We start from the raw sequence: 17,519 nt of genomic DNA, 5'->3' as shown, positions 1-17,519 counted from the left end.
TTTAAAAGCAGCTGTGCAGCAAAAGAGCTAAGAGGTTCTTTCACTGAAATGCAGTCATTTCAGTTTAAAAAGTAGGGAGGATATCTATGATGTCACTTTTCATCCTTTGGCTATAATTATCCTTTGGAGAGAAAATTGTCCAAGAGCCAACCTGCTATATACCCGTTTTCACATGCAGCCTGTCACATGGCTCTGTGTCCACTCAGCATGCTTGTCCACTTGGGTTTGAGGCTCTGAACACAGGTGTCCAAAGCTGTGTTCTCTTCTTGTTGAGTTAAGAAGCATAGCCAGTGTACCCAGCTCAGGTCACTTACAGGAACATACTGGTGGCTGCTTGTTTAGTTAGTCTTCTCCCTTTATTACTAAAGAAATCTTAATGGCACTGTTGTATTGTGAAATTATGGATGTTCCAAGACTCACCACAGTGGGTGTTTCAGGTCCTGCTAATGAATGCCAAGAACAGATATCTTTAGGGAGGAAAAAAGGGCTCTAGAGGGTACTGCAAAAATTGTTTTCCAGTTAATGTTGAAATAGATCTCATACCCAAACCATCCATTGCTGTTAAACCCTGGAGCATAATTTGGGATAAGGTGGCTGAGCCCAAGCAAGGAACACATTTGTGTCTGCCTGTGCAGCTGGGAGACTGAATTGCTCCTCTGCTGGGGAAAAAAAAAAGAAAGATAATTTCCTGGCTAGAAAGGGCAGTCTGCAGGTGGGGTGTGAGAGGCAAGCAGTTGATTGCAGCAGGGAAAATGTGACACATCTGGTTTGGCTTCAGATTGTTTAGGAATAGTAGCATCAGTGCTCTGTTGGAGCTCAAGGGCAGAGGGGTGTTCAGTCAGTTGGACTTTCCTCTAAAGGTTTATTTTGTGTGTGTAATTGTTGCTGAAGGGCACTAGGCATGTGAAGCCAGATCTAAAAGTTGCTAGCTCTGAAAACTTCAGGGCATAGCTGTCCTAATTTTCAGCACAGGGTCTGCCTTACAAACAAACTACAGAGACATGGCAAAGGGATTTAAAGGTTCCACAGTGTTTGTGGTCCTTAGAGACACTTGAGCAGAGGCTGCTGCAGAATGTGTTGGTGTGGAAAAAGACTGGCTGCTCTCTTAGTGTTGATGTAGTGTATATCCCAGTTAGGAACACTGCAACTTTTTTAGGAATGTGTGGTTTCCTAGCAGTTGATTAAATTTTTCAGTGCAGGGCACACAGTGGCTGTAAACCTCTGATAGGGTAGTTCTTGTGACTGGGCTCTGAGCCCACACTCAGTTTCTTCTTCATGTGAAGCATGTCCCTCTCCTTCCTAGTTCTTAAGGAAGGAACAGCACAGAAAGTTTTGAGTGGGCTATGATTCAGTGCAATTCAGGTATAAATACTGATTTCAAGCAGAGCTACTCTCTTGTCTTCTTTGTAACTGAAACGGGAAAATTAAACATAGATTCATCACAATGGCTGAAACAAATGTAGAGATAGAACAGAGAAAGTTCTCCTTCAAGTGTTGTCACCAATATAGAGCAGAACAAGTGCTTCAGGGTGGTTTATGAGAAGTACTGCAGTGGGCAGTTGTAGGGTGCTTGTCCTTGTCGTTTGGTGGTGCTTGTGCTCTGGACAAATACACTTGTTCTTTTAAAAATACTTTCTCCTCATCACAGACAGCTTTCATGTTCACTGGTTTTGGATGGTTGTTGGTGGCTCCTTGTCACACTATGCCATGACCTGCTGACAAAGGCCATTCAGCAGGGCTCTTGTGGGAGAGTAAGAGGCAAAGAAATGAACATGGGGTTTCTCACAACTTGTCATAGGAAATCCAGAGCTCTGCTACTTTGCTTCCACAAAGCCAAGCTGTTGGTAATTGAACAGCAGCACCTGGTCACGGGCTGTGGCCCTGTGGACTTTGTGGGTGGGAAGGAGGTAAAACCAAGCTTGTAACCATGAGATGGAGAAATGGCCCATGAGCTGCTGTGACAGAGATGCAGGGCAGCTGTCTGCAGTCCAAGGCACTGACTGACTGCAGGAGACTTTTTTGCTGTGGAGTTTTGGTTACCTTGGCAACCTGTTTTTAGCTGGATCTTTGCTCCGGTGGAGAGCCCATCTGTACCTGCTACTTTGTTTTGAAACGTTTGTTTTGCAGGAAAAGAACTGACAGGGGTATTTTCAGAGCTGTGTTACTGTGGCATCCAGGCTCTGCTTTTAGTCCCAGGAGTTTGTGTGATGATGGGGTGATGATGGTACAGAGAGTTATGTGGCTGGATTGAAAAGGTGTTAATGTATTTGCTTCATGAGGTGAGCTGCTGACATGGAAGGGAGAAATGCTATTGCTGATGGTTAATCCTGGAATAGCTCTGAAAAATGCATCACTTGCATGTCTGGAGTTTGCAGAGAATTTTGTTCATTCCTGGTTTTCAGTTCAGCATCAGGCACCTGCTGGAAGATTAGATGGAAGTAGCTTCTGCCTGTGATGAGTAAATACCCACCTTGGGCTGCAGACTTTCCTTTCAATGTGCATGTGAAAACTTGTGATACTCATGATGAACTTGTAGTACTGTAAAGTAGAGTTTGCAGGACTGCATTAGAAATCTGATTTGGAATTTTTGTTTAATTCAAGATCAGACTGGTGTGCTTGCTTGGTTTTGCTGTAGGTTTTTTGATTTTACCCTTTTGTGAATACTTTGCAATCTTGAAGGGGATGAGTATGGAAATTCTGCCCATACCTCATTCCTGTTCCTTGTGCTTTATTTCTTCCTCTTTCATAGCCTGTACCTTGGGCTGAATGGTCTTTTCTGCATTCACTGTGGAGTTCCCCCAAACCACAGTTTATTTTCTCACCAGTTACTGGATGGTGTGTGACACCTGTGTAATGGTGGGGAAAAATGGATTAACAGGCTCTACTTGTGCCTGTAAGAAATAGGAGTAATGCCTGGTATTGTTCTGTTGGATGAAGTTACTAATTAGTAGATAATTAGGAACCTTTTAAAAAAGATGTGTACAGTGTTCCAGCATTGACTTTTCAGGACATCTTAATTCAGATGTTTTAAGTCTTGAAATGTGTTGACTTCAGAGAAGAGAGTACATTAAGAACCTCTTCTAGACTATCTTCTAGTCAGGCATCAGCTTTCCCTCCTGAACAGCTATAATGCAGAAGAAACTAGTTTTCTGAAAATTTCAACAACTAGGAAAAAAAAAGATAAGAAACTTTACATTTTATTCAAGTGCATGGAATGCAGTTGTTTATTGTAAAGTCTGTTTGATTAAAGCATTTTTAGCCAACCTTTTTGTTAATTGCCACTGTTACTAACTGATACTGGGTGGTTACAGCAGGAGCTTTTGTTGTTTTATTATTTAAGACAAGTGTGAACCAGATCTGTAATCTTTACGGCACAGCCCCAGATAACTGACACAATAAAGTACTACATCCTCCTTTTTGCCAGTACAGCAGCACTGACACAGAGCTACAGAAAAGCTGTGCTGTGGGGGTTTTCTTACCTTTTTTATTTTTTATAACTGCGGGTATCAACAAGAGTGACAGTTTGGGGCTGCCTGTGCATACATCATGTTGGTGATATGTGAAGCAGAAACGAGACAGTTGGGTTTTCCAACCCCAAAGCTTGCTCCAGGATCTAGCTGATAGAAAAATCTTGAACTGAGTTAGCAAGGGATGTACCTTGAGCCTGAGTAGATTTGATTGTGAAGTCAGTGAAGGAGAATAAATGTGGGAAGGTAAAATAACTGTCACTTACCTGTTTGGCAGGGTATTTTAGCAACAAAAAGCACCGCCAAATCCTACATATAAATTGATGTATTTCTGAGGTGAATAGTTTAATTTACACTAGATAATGTAAACGCATCTGTATATAAGTTGTTGAGAATGGCTTTGCTTTTTATAGTATTTTAAAAATACTTATTATTTTCTCCTAGCTTTGATCAACTTGTTGAAGTTCCTCATGTCTAATGAGACTGTGTTGCTGGCCAAGCACAACATCTTCACCCTTGCTCTTATGGTAAGCATCTTCACCCGTGCACAAATCCTCTTAATTTTAACAACTTAATTGTGAACTAATATTAGGAAGGAATTGTAATGCTGAAAGGATTCCAGAAAGGATTTCTGGCCTCTTAAGGAATTATGAGAATAAGGCCATGAAGCAGAGGAATATTGTGGTTGGTTTCACTAGGTGTTTGGAAAGGGCACTGCTTGGACTCACTATAGGGTGAAATAAAGAAGTCTGTGTGAGGAAAGGCCTAGTTTAATTTTCCACATTTGTTAATTTTTTTTTTTGTTCTGTAGTCTTTTGTATTCAAAATAGAAACATGCCTTTCTGGCCCTAGATAAAACAGTGTTTAAGCTTCTTGTCTGTCTCTTTGGTACTGTAAAGAAAATCTGCTGCTACTGCAAGCTATTCCTTTGAAAGTTTTGACATAATGTGTATTGCTTCTGTTGCAGAATAGATTTGGGGTAAGTGTTCCTCTTGCAACTTCTTTTCACTTGTATAGGTTGTGAACCTGTTCAACATGTTCATCACTTATGGAGACACATTTCTGCCCACTCCCAGCAGCTATGATGAGCTCTATTATGAAATCATTCGCATGCACCAGAATTTTGACAACCTTTATTCTATGGGTGAGTACCTCCTGACTCGTCAGGACTGCTGCTGCCTGGAAGTGAGGGTGGTGGAAGAGGGATGTTTGTGTCAAGTGTTTGCTGTCTACCTGCTACTGATGTCTTCTGTGCTGAGTGAACATCTTTTGTGCACTAGGGCATGTTAGTAAATTAAGAATTGAGAGAAGGATAAGCTTATTAAAAGGATAAGGTTTTTTTTAATGTCACAAAAAAATATGAACAGGCTCCTTGCCCCTACCTCTGTCACCTAATGTTGGAAATACAAATTTATTGTCACAATGGAGTATGTGGTATTTCATGCATTTTGTGTAGTTTTCTTCTGCTACATTTGACAATTTCAAGTCAAAAAGCAGGTACATGCTGCAGAACTACCCAGCATAGAGAAACACTGAATGCAAGTAAGAATTTGGAAAAGAATTTGAGAAACTTACAGCAGGAGGCTTGCTGTGCTAGACAAATCACATCCACTTCACTCATTGCCAAAGCAACCAAGAAAACAGCCCTCACAAACCTGCTTGCAGTGACAAGTGAATTGCTGGACTGAAGAATGTGCCCCCTGGCAAAACAGGGAGAAGCTGCCAACCTTCAGGAGAGAGGGAAGGGAGCCAAGTGTCACCCAGCAGGGAAGAGGAACAAAGAAAAGCAAGGAATGCATGGAGGCATAATCAGTCAGTGTTAGACACTGGCACCTGCAGCCCAGAGTAGCTGCAGCAGCACTGGTGTGCTGCATGCTTGAAGCTGTAAAAAAAGGAATATAGCTGTGTTCTTTGTTTGCTTCATTCCAAAAGGACCTTTCATTCCTTCACCCTCTGCTCCCTTCTCAGCCTGATCACCCAAGGAACAACAGGAATTGATATAAATGTTTAAGGAGAGCTAAAGGGCAGACAGTTGGGCCACAGCCCTCTTCTGACATGGGGGAGAGGCATCCTCACCTAAATGAAAGTAGCTGAGTACACCCTGTAACTGCAAGCAGAAACAAACTGCCCTTTTGTATAAATTTCCCACAGTTTTCAACTGTTATATAAGGGATTACTTGGCCATTTTTGTACCCTCTGAGTGCATAAGATTTTTTGCTTACCCATTTTCTACTCCCTGAGCAGAGTTGCAACTAGTGAAGTGAGGTGTGGTGCTCTTACTAGGTTATGTTTTTCTCAAACCCATCCCCTGTAGAAGCTGAAGGTAAGGGGAATAGAAGAATAAAGCTCTCAAATACTTCCCCAGTTGGGTTGCAAAAGGCACAACTGAGCTGTTGAAACAATTTATCACATGAATGTTTGCCATCCTCCTATGTAGAGTAAACCCTGTTGAATTACTCTTGCAGATGCCTGAATTGAATATATTGCTTCAGATATTCTAGCACAGTACCTACTGTGGGACAAAACAATGTTACTCAGAGATGACAGCTTTTTTCTGCAGATGGCATGTAATGGTAGAATAGAAGAAGAGAAAGTAGCACTGTCTCAAGCTAATGAAAGCTACCAGGTGTTCTGATAGCTTCCCTTTGCTTGTCATCTCTGAGACTACAATGACCCTTCTGTCCCCTAGCCCTGGGGTATTAGCACAAATGAGAAAGCTACTCAGTCCTTTAGTTCTTCTGTTAATGTGGTTGAAACTTTCCATGTTGGGAATGGAGGTGGAATCTAATTGATTTGGTTTTTTTCTCTTGTTCTGAAACTGAACTTTATCCAGATCTGCAGGACTGAAAGCTTCTGTCCTTCAATTATAAGCATAAGTATGCAGCTACTGTGTTTAACCATTCACTTGTAGAATCCATGTTTCTGGGTGATCCTAAATTTGGGTGGTGAGCTGTTCCTTCACTTATTGAGGGTGAACCTTTCTTGTGGAGTCTAACCTCCAGAAAACCCTGTATCTACAAATTCATAGAAAATTCCCTTTGTTCAGGCAAGATGGAAATTAATCAAAACATCTGCTACAGGATCTGTTATTGTTTTGATGCTTACCAAGATTTGTGCAAGTAACTGCTACCATAAAAACACTACATATTTTGACCTAAATGAGTATTTTTGGTACTCTGGCAGAAAAGAATTGGATTCCCTAGAAGTTCTTCCTGTTGCAGAATGTTTTCAGATCTGCTCTTAAGTCTGTCAGAGACCATCTGTGCAGGAGAACACCACCTTCTTCCTACAGGGAGTGTTTTTTCTTTACCCTGGTGTATAATTCCTCTCTGCAGCTCTAGATAAATGGGCATGTGAAGAATTCTTCATTGCTGGAGAGGGTTTTAACTGCACTATGTAGTCCAGTTCAGATGGAACCTTGCATTAGCAGGAGCTGAAGGAGAACAGTTGTGTGTGGAATAAGAGCTGTTCTAGGTTTGGGATGCTGCTCTGATTCTGGAGAAAATAAACTGTGTGTGTGACAGTGAAAGCACTTTGGAGCACCCAGGATCTCCCATCCCCTGTGGCTTAAGTCATTATTCTGTTCTGCTCACCCCTCCCATGTTCCTTATGTTCCTTAGATGGGCTTTGAAGGGAATTTCTACCCTGGATCACAGATTCTCATAGATGACCTTTGTTTTGATGTGGTTCCTGGACTGCCATCTTGCCAAAACAGATTTTTTTTTTCCTGTTTTGAATTATGAAATTGCCAGTTCTGTGCCAGCACTGTTAACTGTCTTCTCCTTTCAGTTCTAAGGCTGTCTACCAATGCTGGTCAATGGAAAGAGCCTGCAAGCAAGGTGACCCATGCATTAGTCAATATTAGGTAAGGAGCTGAAGTTAATTACTCTTTTAAGGTTTCTCATTTCCTGTGTGTGACTACATTTTTATTGTGACAGTTACACATTTGTTTTAATGAATGTTGTTTTGAATCTGTTCTATACTTGTTGGGCTAAGTTGTTGCTCGGACAGGGCTTGCAGGCATAAAGGAATGATCACCAGGATATGATTGTCCCCTAATAATTCTCTCAGCTCTTCTGTAGACTGAGTGCTTTCAAAGCATAGCACGAACTGTAATGAATTAATCCTCATATCATTCTTGGGAGAAGTTATAAAGTAGAGAATAATGCTGTGCTGGCAGAGCAGTTGTGAACCTAATGGATTTCTGTTGAGTGATTCCATAGCAATTCCACAAAGCTATGAAGGGGACTGTAAGCCTGCTGTAATAAGCAGATTTGAGGCCTCTTAACATTGCAAGATTTTTGTGTGTTTAAAACTGATTATTTAAGGACATTTCAATGTTCTCTTAAACCTCTACTTCCTGTTCAAGGGCAGAAGGGGAGAAATTATGCTTTACTTGTAAGGCTAAGGTGTGTAAATCTAGATATGTATTCTTTCATAATGGCAATAATTAATTTTTATGGCAGTGACCAAGCTGGGTACTGGGCGAGAAGATCATGGATATGATTGATTGGAAAAAGGAGGAATGTTGAGAGGGAAAATTTACTTTTTATCTCAGGCTTATAAAGAAACCATGTAAGATAAAAGTACTTCTACTGAAAAAAAATCTCTATATCACTTCCCTAGTCACTCCAGACACTTGGTGTCTGTGCAACACCAAGTAGCTCAGTAATGTTGCATTGCTAGTACTCATTGTTTTCCTCATTACAAAAGACATGGTGTAGGACAAACTCCCTGAGGGCATTTGTCAAGTCAATATACACCTACATGTCTGTAAACCACCTTAAAGGTTCCCTCAAAAAGTCTGTAAGCATCATATGTGATTCTAGACTTATTTTGCTGCTATCCTTATTTTTGCGGTTTTTTAAACAGATGTAAGTGAACATGTGTGGGTAGATAGTGCACTTGGAGTGAAGCAGCAGAACAGGTGGCTGTTGACTAATGTCACTAAATGTGACAAAGTGCCTGCTCTGGGAATGCTCAGTATAACCAGCGAGAGAAGTCTACACTTGGAAGGGAGAAAAACCAAGTGATCACAGAGAGTTTGTGCTCACCTCTGGTTTGTGGAACCAAGGTTTGCATGGGCTTATTTCCTGTTGGCTTTGCAACTGCTTTTGTGAAGATGAGCATGCAGTTGAGACAAGATGCAACCAAAAAACCAGCAAAACCCTCACTTTGTGTGTCCTGTTATGGTATGAACATGATACACCTTCAAGGACAACCTGTATCAGACGTGTTCATGTCTGCAATCCGTGGAGCCTCTACTCTGTTTCTCTTCTGCACTTATGGTAGCTTTCCTCTGCTCCTCCCAACTGCTCATCTATGTTGAAATTTCATGAATGACTGCTTTTCATTCAGTAAAGGTCTAAAGCACAGATGATTCAAGACCTTGAGAGGGATTAGAATTCTGAGAACTTAGTCTGTTTGATTTATCCCATTTCCTCACTCTCAAAAAAGACAAGGAGGAGAGTTTTGTCTTCTGTTTTGTCTTCTTCTGGTGGTAAAAATACTACATCTGAAGGGTTCTTTAGCTGAATAGATTTCACAGCAACCAGGGAAGTCCAAAGATAGCGTGCTTTGTGAAGGTGTTTGACAGTGTGATGTGACAGGGACTAGAACCTGGCTTAGCTCCCCATTATCTGGGTTTCCTGTTTGTTTGTGCCCCTTTGGTTTTCCCTTAGAGTGGTCTTAGTGTGCTGTCTTATTTGGATGCTTTTGCCATGAAGGAAATGAATTTAGAGAAATCCACACTGGATTTTTTCCTCCCCTTGCTTCATCATTCTGTAAAGTTTTTATGAGCAGTGATCACCTGCTTTTTGCTCTAACTGTGAAGTGCAAAGTCATGCTTTGGTTTATATCTTGGTCTCATTAAGCTATTAAAAAATAAATACACATGGCAATTTCCTTATCCTAGGGCTTTTAGTGGATTTTAGAAATATAAAAGCATCTGCCTGTGCATGCATACAGTGGGCTTTAACAAGTGTCTTAAATCCTAGTGTACAATTTTATGTGCATTTCTGCTGGGAGAGGAGTGGTGAGTTATTTACAGTGTTTCAAGGCTGCAATGCATTTGTGTTACAGGAGGAACTATTGAGGAGGCACTGAAACAGCCCTCCTTGTACCCCACAGTGCTGGACTGATGAGCTCTGCTGATTAATTGCTTAAATAGACAGGATGAGTAATGCCTAGAGAATCTTAGACACGTTCTTCTTTAAACTCAGCCGCAGAGAGATCCCGCTTTGTGTGTCCTATTATGGTATGAACAGCACCTTTTAGTTGGACTAAAAATTCTCCAGTAGGGTCTGAGTTTTGTTGTTGCTGATTATTTGAATTTTGTTGTCCTTACTCCAGTCAAAAAAGCAGTCATAAATATTCTTTTTGAGTGTTAAGAGATAGGGAGACTATTTCTGCCTTCTTTCCTTTCTACAGATAATTCATAATTTCTGTCCAACCCAAAGAAAATGAAAAATTGAAGAAGAAAGAATAATAATGTCCTTATCTGTCTGAAAATCTTACATACCAAACCGGAATGAGTGATTCTGATTGCCGTCCTATCTCATAATAGTCATTATAATTTCTGTCTGTGGATTTGTCTCTGTGGTTTTCATAAATAATTGAGATATGATAGACTGCAAGATATAGCTGCAGCACTGATGAGGTTGAAATAGGAAGGTGCAGCAGTTGGTGGTTTAAAAACTCACCTTCTCACCTATGAGGAAATAAACACATTTTGAGACAAGTTTTTTTTTTTTAAAAACTAATGTGCCTCTTCAAGATAACATTGTGCAGATTTGCATTTAATGAGAATTTTATTAACGCGGGGTTCAAAGGGGCATTTTCTGATTGACTATTCAGTGAGCAAGGCGGCAGCTGAATCCCTGTATTCTTTTAATAGACTTTCTCTTGATCAGGATTTTTCCAAGGTGAATAAATAGATTAACTCAATGATTAATAGGCTGAATTTCTCCCTTGTCTGAAATTCAGCCTTATCGTAATTTTATTTTTCTCACTGAACCACTTTTAATAAGCAGAGAGTAACTTTGAAGCATGGAACTGGGTGATAGGATTTTTTTTTTTTTAGGTGTTTTCTGTGCTGTTGTAGCATAGGCTGCAATCCTTGCTTGGGTGCTCTCATTCACTCTTCCATCTTGCAGCTACTTTTGTTCCACTTGAGCCACCCTGTGTGATGCTTTTTCCTTGAATGGAAGGTGCTGCTTCTCCCAAGGCTCCTTTGTAAAGGAGAGACTGGGGATTTGGGAGGAGCACTCAGAGCATTGCATGGATGTGTATAAAATGATTATGCTTGGTGCCAGTCTACGTAGGAGCACTCTGAAGGAACATTGGCAATTTTAGCTAGGCCAAATTGGACTGTGCTTGTTTGTTGTAGGACACTTGTCATCCTGGCCCTGAAGCTATAGCTCCTGATAAATTACCAGCACTCACAGAACTGCATTTATTGAAAACCTTGACAGAGGAGAAGGCTCCATTCAGATATTTGTTAGAAAGTGGGCCACTGCAAGCAGTCCAGCTAGTACCTTCAGGATTGTTCCACCAGACTGCAAGGAATTTAGCATTTGTTTAAGGAGAGAGAAGGCCAAAATGCTGCTGACCTAGTCATGTTGCAATGGCTTTTATGCAGGATATGTGAAAGTGGACCTGCTGATAGAGAAATGCACCTGTATTTGTGGTGTAGGTGGTGACCTACAGATTACAGTCAGCTGAGACTGTGTGCAAAATATGTGTTTATATCTGTACACACACACTTTCTTCCTTGCCTCTCTGTACAGACTAATAGACATACAAACGCATTTCTTGCCAATATGAATCAGCGTGAAAATGGGAGAACAAGCTTAAAGCCTCTTCATGAAAAGAAATGGTCAAGAAAATCTATGTGCATGTATGTTAAAATACAGATATCTGTATAAACATTGCAGGTATATGCACCTATATAAATGTGAATATCCATATATGGATGTCTGTGTATATATAAATACATATATAATACTTATACAGACATATACACATATATACACCTAAATTATATATATTTATTGACATATAGAACATACACATAGACGTGTTTCCTTTGGCAATGGGCTTATTGAAGCCATTGAAGCCTGAGTTGAAAATACCAGGGTTCTGCCAAGCTAGAACCTTGCTTCTGGCCTCTCCCAGATGAATCACAAGGGTTGGCTATAGATGCTCAGGTGTTGTTTCTTCCAGCAGTGTGGTTGCACTGGATGTATCCCCTGGGACTGTGGGACCATGTGGAGCTGCTCAGAGCAGCAGAGGGTGCTCAGGCATGCAGGTTACAGCCCACAGTGATCTGGAGTTCATTCCCTGCAATTCTTAAAACCACCTGTGAGGACCACACCGATGGAATAACAACTCCATTGAATTGTTCACTGAGGTGTGTTTAATGGTAATGACCTCTGACATGCTGTCACTGCTAATCAGCCTGACTGAGCTCAGATCACAGAATAGTACAAGGCAGTCAACAATTATTTTGTTAATAAGAAAAAAGCAACAAGGCCTAAAGAGAAACTCAGCAACGTATTTTATCAGTACTTTTAAATTGTAACACAAGCTTGACAAGATTATGGATCAAATTCTTACTAAAAGGATGTAAGAAAACTTCTGAAGTGTATGTATCCAAGCTATTGGAAGAATTAGTTCATTGCAGTTTTCAGGTGGTAGTGTGGTAGCTGGAAAAAATTCTGATCTGAAAATCTGAAAGCAGATTTTAGATGAGGATTCTGGCTTTGTTCTGGTTCTTTTTTAGTGATCTGTGGTCACTCCTAACAGAAGTAGCAAAGGTAGCAGTCCCTTCTTGTCATTTCATGTGTTTCTTGTTGCATGCTTTTCTGGCTGAGGGACTTTGGCACAGCAGAACAGTTCCTGAAATGCCACACCAGTTATAACAGAGTTATAGTGGTTACTCAGAATTCACCTGCTACCACTGCTTGTTTTTCACTCCACCTTGCAGTATTGTGGTAGGGAAAGTTCCTTTGCTAGGAGCAGCAGATCTTGGTGTGAACAGGTTCTGGCACCTGAGCAGAGGAAGCAGGCAGATTGAAAGGGAAAGACCTTATGACCAACAACATAATAGCAGAAGAATCATAAAAGAAGGAAATTCCTATCTTGGGTTGCCATGTTTCATCTTTTCACAGCAGTCTAACACGTTTCAGTTATTTTTGTAAGTATTTAAGGCTTTCATCTAGTTGTGTAACTTCAGTGCTTTGTTTCTTGTACATGATCCGATTTCTTCTCAAGACAGGAGTGTTAGTTTTCAGTTGTTGCTCTTTGTTTACTAACTGATTCATCTTGGTGTGTTTCTTTTATAGAGCCATAGCCAATTTCATTCTGCTATAATTTTCTTTCATTCTTTCTCATTAAGCAGTGGCTTAATTAAATGTTGTCTCTGCCACTGGCCCAAATCCAGAGAGCAAATCTGTTGGTTGAGTGGTGTTGTATGTGCCATTTCCACAGACACAGCAGCATGGTGCATACCAGCTCACCTTCCTGCTTTCTGCCAGTTACTTCCATTTCAGTCATGAAGGGACTCTGACAATGTCCAGCCTGTTTTCTCTTTAATGAACTTCTGTTTTCAGTAGGTTTTCAAAAGGATTGATTTCTTTGTTGTTTGCTTCTTTCTGTGGTGACTTTCTTTCTGGAGATGATGCTGATTTTAAGCAAAGATGTTTGTGTGGCAAAGAATGCCTCTGTCTGAGATACTATGGCCATGGGTTGCTTTCTTCAGTGCATTTGGATGCCATTCTGCAGAGATCACTAAAATTGCATCCTCAAAGTAAACAAGGCTCTTTGGATTGGAGTGGTTGGAGTCTTGAAGTGATTTATTTCTAGGACAGTAGCCTCGCTTAACTGGCTTTTGTAGCTTTTCCCCAAGGTCTGCAATTGTATCAGCAGCTTTCATCTCCTTTCCTCGTGTCTCAAAGGTGACAGGCTGGCCTTCAGGAGGGGTCTGGGAGCAGGACCCACTTCTGTACTTCACCAGCTCTGTAGGGTTTGCTGGGGAGGTGAGCCCTGTGTACAAGGGAGGATTGTTTGCTGGGTGGAGAGGACACTCCTCTGCAGAGCAGGCACTGCTTGGCAGCCTCTTCTGAATTTCAGCTGGTCTCCTAGTCCATGTGGTCCTTGTAAGATGAACATCTCAATGCAGTTTGCCCACTTGTGAGCTTTTGTCCTCCTGGACATTTTATTGGAAACATTTCTTCCTTGAAATGTGAAAGATTTGCGAAGTTAGGCAGGATCTGTAGGCTACTTATCAGTTTGGTGAGAAGTGTTGCTTCCATTGCCAATGTATTAGGACCCAGATTTCATTTGTTCTTTGTCAAATGCTCTGGGAATTGGGAATTGCTGTCTGCAGATCTCTGCTGGACTCATGGGTGCAGATTGTAGGCTTACAAGGTGGAGTTAGTTAAGCTGCTAGCAATTTTTTTTTTTTTTTGAAAGCTGTGTATGCAGCCTTGGAAGTGTGATGTTGGCACATCATTTCAGTTGTTGTGCTGATGAATTTGGGGTGTGAAGCTTTGGGAAAACAATAGAGAAGTCAGAGGCTTCTCACTGCAATTGAGGATTGAGGTCTCTTGTTTGATTTATGGGAGTGACTGTGCACAGCCTGGTCTGAAGAAGTGGGGCACCAGGCAAGAAATTGTTTTTTGTTTTGCTTGCCAAATACCTTTCTCTGTAGAAACATCAAAGTAGTGGAGAGTATATGTCAGCATGGGGAGTACTTCCAGTTTATTTCAGAAGTGGATATAGTATTTATTGGTCAGAAGGTTTTTTTCTATGCCATTTGCAGATCTTTTGGTCTTGAATCCCAGTGCTGGACTACAGGCAAATTATGTCTGAGCTCAGTAATGCATTAAAGCAGGTTCTGCAAATCTAGGATGCAGACTTGTAAACATCTTGTGTTTTTTGTTGAAGCTCAGAATCCTGAGAGCTCTGCTGTTTCTCTCTCTGAATTGTTGTATTGTTTCCTCCTGCTTATGAGAACAATCTTCATTACTTCTCTGGTACTGTGGCTGGCATGAGTTCAGTTCCTAATTGATAGAATTCAACCTTACAGTCAATGTCTTTGTTGGTTGCTCTGTTGCAGCCAGGAAGCAACCAGGTTCTTTTGGCCCCAAGAACTGGCTCTACTGGAACATGATTGAAGCACAGTTTGAAACAGCTGTTTATAGCTTGTCGAAACTCCATCCATGCTGGTTTTATTCTTTGGGTAAATATAAGGGACTCTGATCTCTGCTGGTCTCAAATCTGGCTTTCAAGATTTGCTTCAGTGGAGAAAGAACATTAAGCAACTTTCTTCATAACCCAAACAATGTAAAAATCATTGTGAGCTTAAATAACACCTTTTTCCCTTGAAAAGTGATGTAGTATAATGCTGTTTTGCTCTTTCTGTTTAAAAGAAATCTGTTGCTCACAGCAGCAGCCAGAATTATTATTCCCTCTGAAAGTCTGGGCTGTGGGATGTGTACTTAAAGAAAAGCTTTTCAAAAGCCAGTAACATGTATTTCTTATTATCTTATACTAGTGGGGAGCCTAAAATTTGGATTTGCTCTAGGAATGTAAATGCCCTGTTCTCCTAATCTTCCTTTAGTACTAATCTGACAAAGTACCCACTCATTAAGTACATCTGCTCATTAAGGTAATGAAGTACCTACCTTATCTTGAACTGATACCCAGGATAATACATTGTTAGCATGACTGCAGAACTGCAGTCTGTACTTTTTGTTGGTTTTTTTTCCTGGTGCACTCCAGATTGCACTAGAATCTGGAGCTCAGTTCCCAGGGGACTGTGAGAGGAAGACATCTTGTTTCTAAGACTTTGTTCTTTTAAATAAATACTCATTCCAGCTTTTAAAGTGTTGGGGTTTTTTTAGGAGCTCCAGCCATGAAGGTAGAAAAGGTTGTCTTACCCTACCAATAGGTTGTCTTGCCCTATTTGTCAGGCAAAACAAAAACCAATTTCTTGCCTGGTGCCACACTTCTTCAGATGAGGCAGTGCACAATCACTCACATAAATCAAGGCTGCAAAGGGGCTGACTTTGCAACTCCCAGGAAAGTAAGATGCTGCTTGGAGGGGAGGGGAAAAATAGAGCTTGAGTGAGTGTGATTTCCACACACCACCCCCACCCCACCTTCCAAAATGTGAAATCTATGTGCTCTAATATCTCTGAGTCCACATAGAAACTCTAAGATACATCAGAGTTTCTGGTGGCCTGAATGAAATTGACTCTTAAGAATCCTACAATGCAACCTTTTATTCCTACTCTATGTAGTCTTTAATTTTCTTTTCTAACCCTTGCAGCTAGAAGAAAATTCTGGCTGCAAGGAAATGATGGCATAATGCTTGAGCAGTAGCAATTTCTCCCTTAGCTCGGAGGTCAGACTTCTGTTGCCTGTTTCAAGGGATGCTGACTGAAGGTTCAGCAGTGAGAAATGCCCATGTGCTTGGCTGCTTCTCAGCAATCAAAGCCAACCAGGTTAAGGTAGCAGTGATCTCATGAAGAATTCATCTGTGTTGGGTACCTGATTCTGATATCTCATCCTGTTAAGGGTTTAGTTCAAAGATGTTCCTCTGGCAGAAGTGCCCCAAGTGTGCTTCCTCAGCCTGTGCTCTGCTCACTTGGAGAAGGTAAAAACTGACAGAGTTCCTGCCTTCTCTTCTGTGGGAGCAGCCTGCATTGTTCAGCTGCATGTCGAGGAGGAGACCGGAGAGCTGACTCAGGATAAGACTCTGTAGGCAGGACATAAAAGGACAAAATAATGTGTTTTAATGTGGCTCTGCTCTCAAGCCTTCATTGGATACACGTGTGAGTGGTTGTGTCAGCCTGCAGAGGGTGGAGGCACAAACTGCTCAGTGTTAGGGACAGCAGGACAGTCTCTCTTAGTAGCATTGACCTGTTAAACTAGTTTTAAGCTGAAATGTTACCAAGTGTTCTTTATGGTTATGCCCAGAATCATCAGTGGTCACAGATGTGATGCTTTGCAGGGTCTAAACTTCCATGTTCTCTTGCTTGTGCTGGTGTAGTGCAGGGTGGCTTTTGCAAACTGTTCTTGCTGTTAAAATCAACATAATCATTGCCTCAAGCTTTGCCTTAAGCACTGGGCTTGAAACAATAGTACTGTGAGCCCAAAAAGTGGGAACTTGGGTGTTACTGGGTCCAGAGTGTGAAGTAGGAGATCACTGACTCATTGGAGGCATCTCACTGCAGTGGAGTCCTGTTTGATAGGATAGAAAAGCATGGTCTCAAAAGCATCTCAGTTTCAGGGTGACCAGAAGTGGGATGACCTTAAAAGCTCCCTGGCAATCCTTTTGCCTGACTTTGCTAGAAAACTTTGACAGCCTAAAGCTTTTTCATGTTGCTGCTTTAGTGATTAATTAGGTCATCACTTTGTGTGTTAATTACAGTGGCATTTTTCTTCTCATTAGTTGGATTATGGAAAGTTTTTGAGTCTGTGTGGGATGGGAAGTAATGCAACCTTTGTGGCCAAGGGAAGGATAATTTCAAACTTTAGAACATTGAATTTCAGTGATGGCTTTGGGTACTGTAAAAAAATGCTGCAATCTGCTATACAAAATGTGGCTGGTAAGTGCTTTGAGGGCAGGATAAATGCCTTTTATTCTAAACAAATGTGATGTTGCACACACTTTGCATGAGGAATTTTAAACTGGATCCTTCTTCTGGAAGATTGTGTAGTTGTGTATTGTGTTAATTAATGTAAAGCTCTTGCTGCTGGCAGAGAAGTGTGAGCATGATATACTTCCTATAATGTCCTTCATGGTGTGTCTGAAAAGACTTTACAGAGAGGTCATTAAACAAAGCAGTGTACATGAACGAAGGCCAATTGTTTTTATTTACCTTTTTTTTCTAATTATTTATTGTCCTCCTTGTAATTTTGCAACACTGTTTGCTTTGAAGTCTGGGCTTTACATTAATTTTTTATGATGTTTGAGATGAGCTTGTCTGGGGCAGACATTTCCTTGTAAACTTAGAAAGCAGTAGATCTGTCACACATTGTTCT

The 17,519-nt window shown here is 41.0% G+C and overlaps 1 protein-coding gene across 4 annotated transcripts in view; it reads left to right on the top strand.

Annotated features, from left to right (window-relative positions):
- Positions 1–17,519, top strand: part of ARMH3 (armadillo like helical domain containing 3) — a 122,567-nt gene that overhangs the window by 47,612 nt on the left and 57,436 nt on the right. For all 4 annotated transcript variants that reach the window (XM_064717405.1, XM_064717408.1, XM_064717406.1 and 1 more), the window contains exons 21-23: positions 3,912–3,994; positions 4,485–4,611; positions 7,257–7,332. In XM_064717405.1, coding sequence (XP_064573475.1) covers positions 3,912–3,994; positions 4,485–4,611; positions 7,257–7,332 — 286 coding nt within the window. The remainder of the gene's footprint in view (positions 1–3,911; positions 3,995–4,484; positions 4,612–7,256; positions 7,333–17,519) is intronic.

The sequence above is a fragment of the Zonotrichia leucophrys genome, chromosome 6 (genome assembly GCF_028769735.1).
Source record: "Zonotrichia leucophrys gambelii isolate GWCS_2022_RI chromosome 6, RI_Zleu_2.0, whole genome shotgun sequence".
NCBI lineage: Eukaryota > Metazoa > Chordata > Aves > Passeriformes > Passerellidae > Zonotrichia > Zonotrichia leucophrys.
This window is presented reverse-complemented; position numbering and strand designations above follow the sequence as displayed.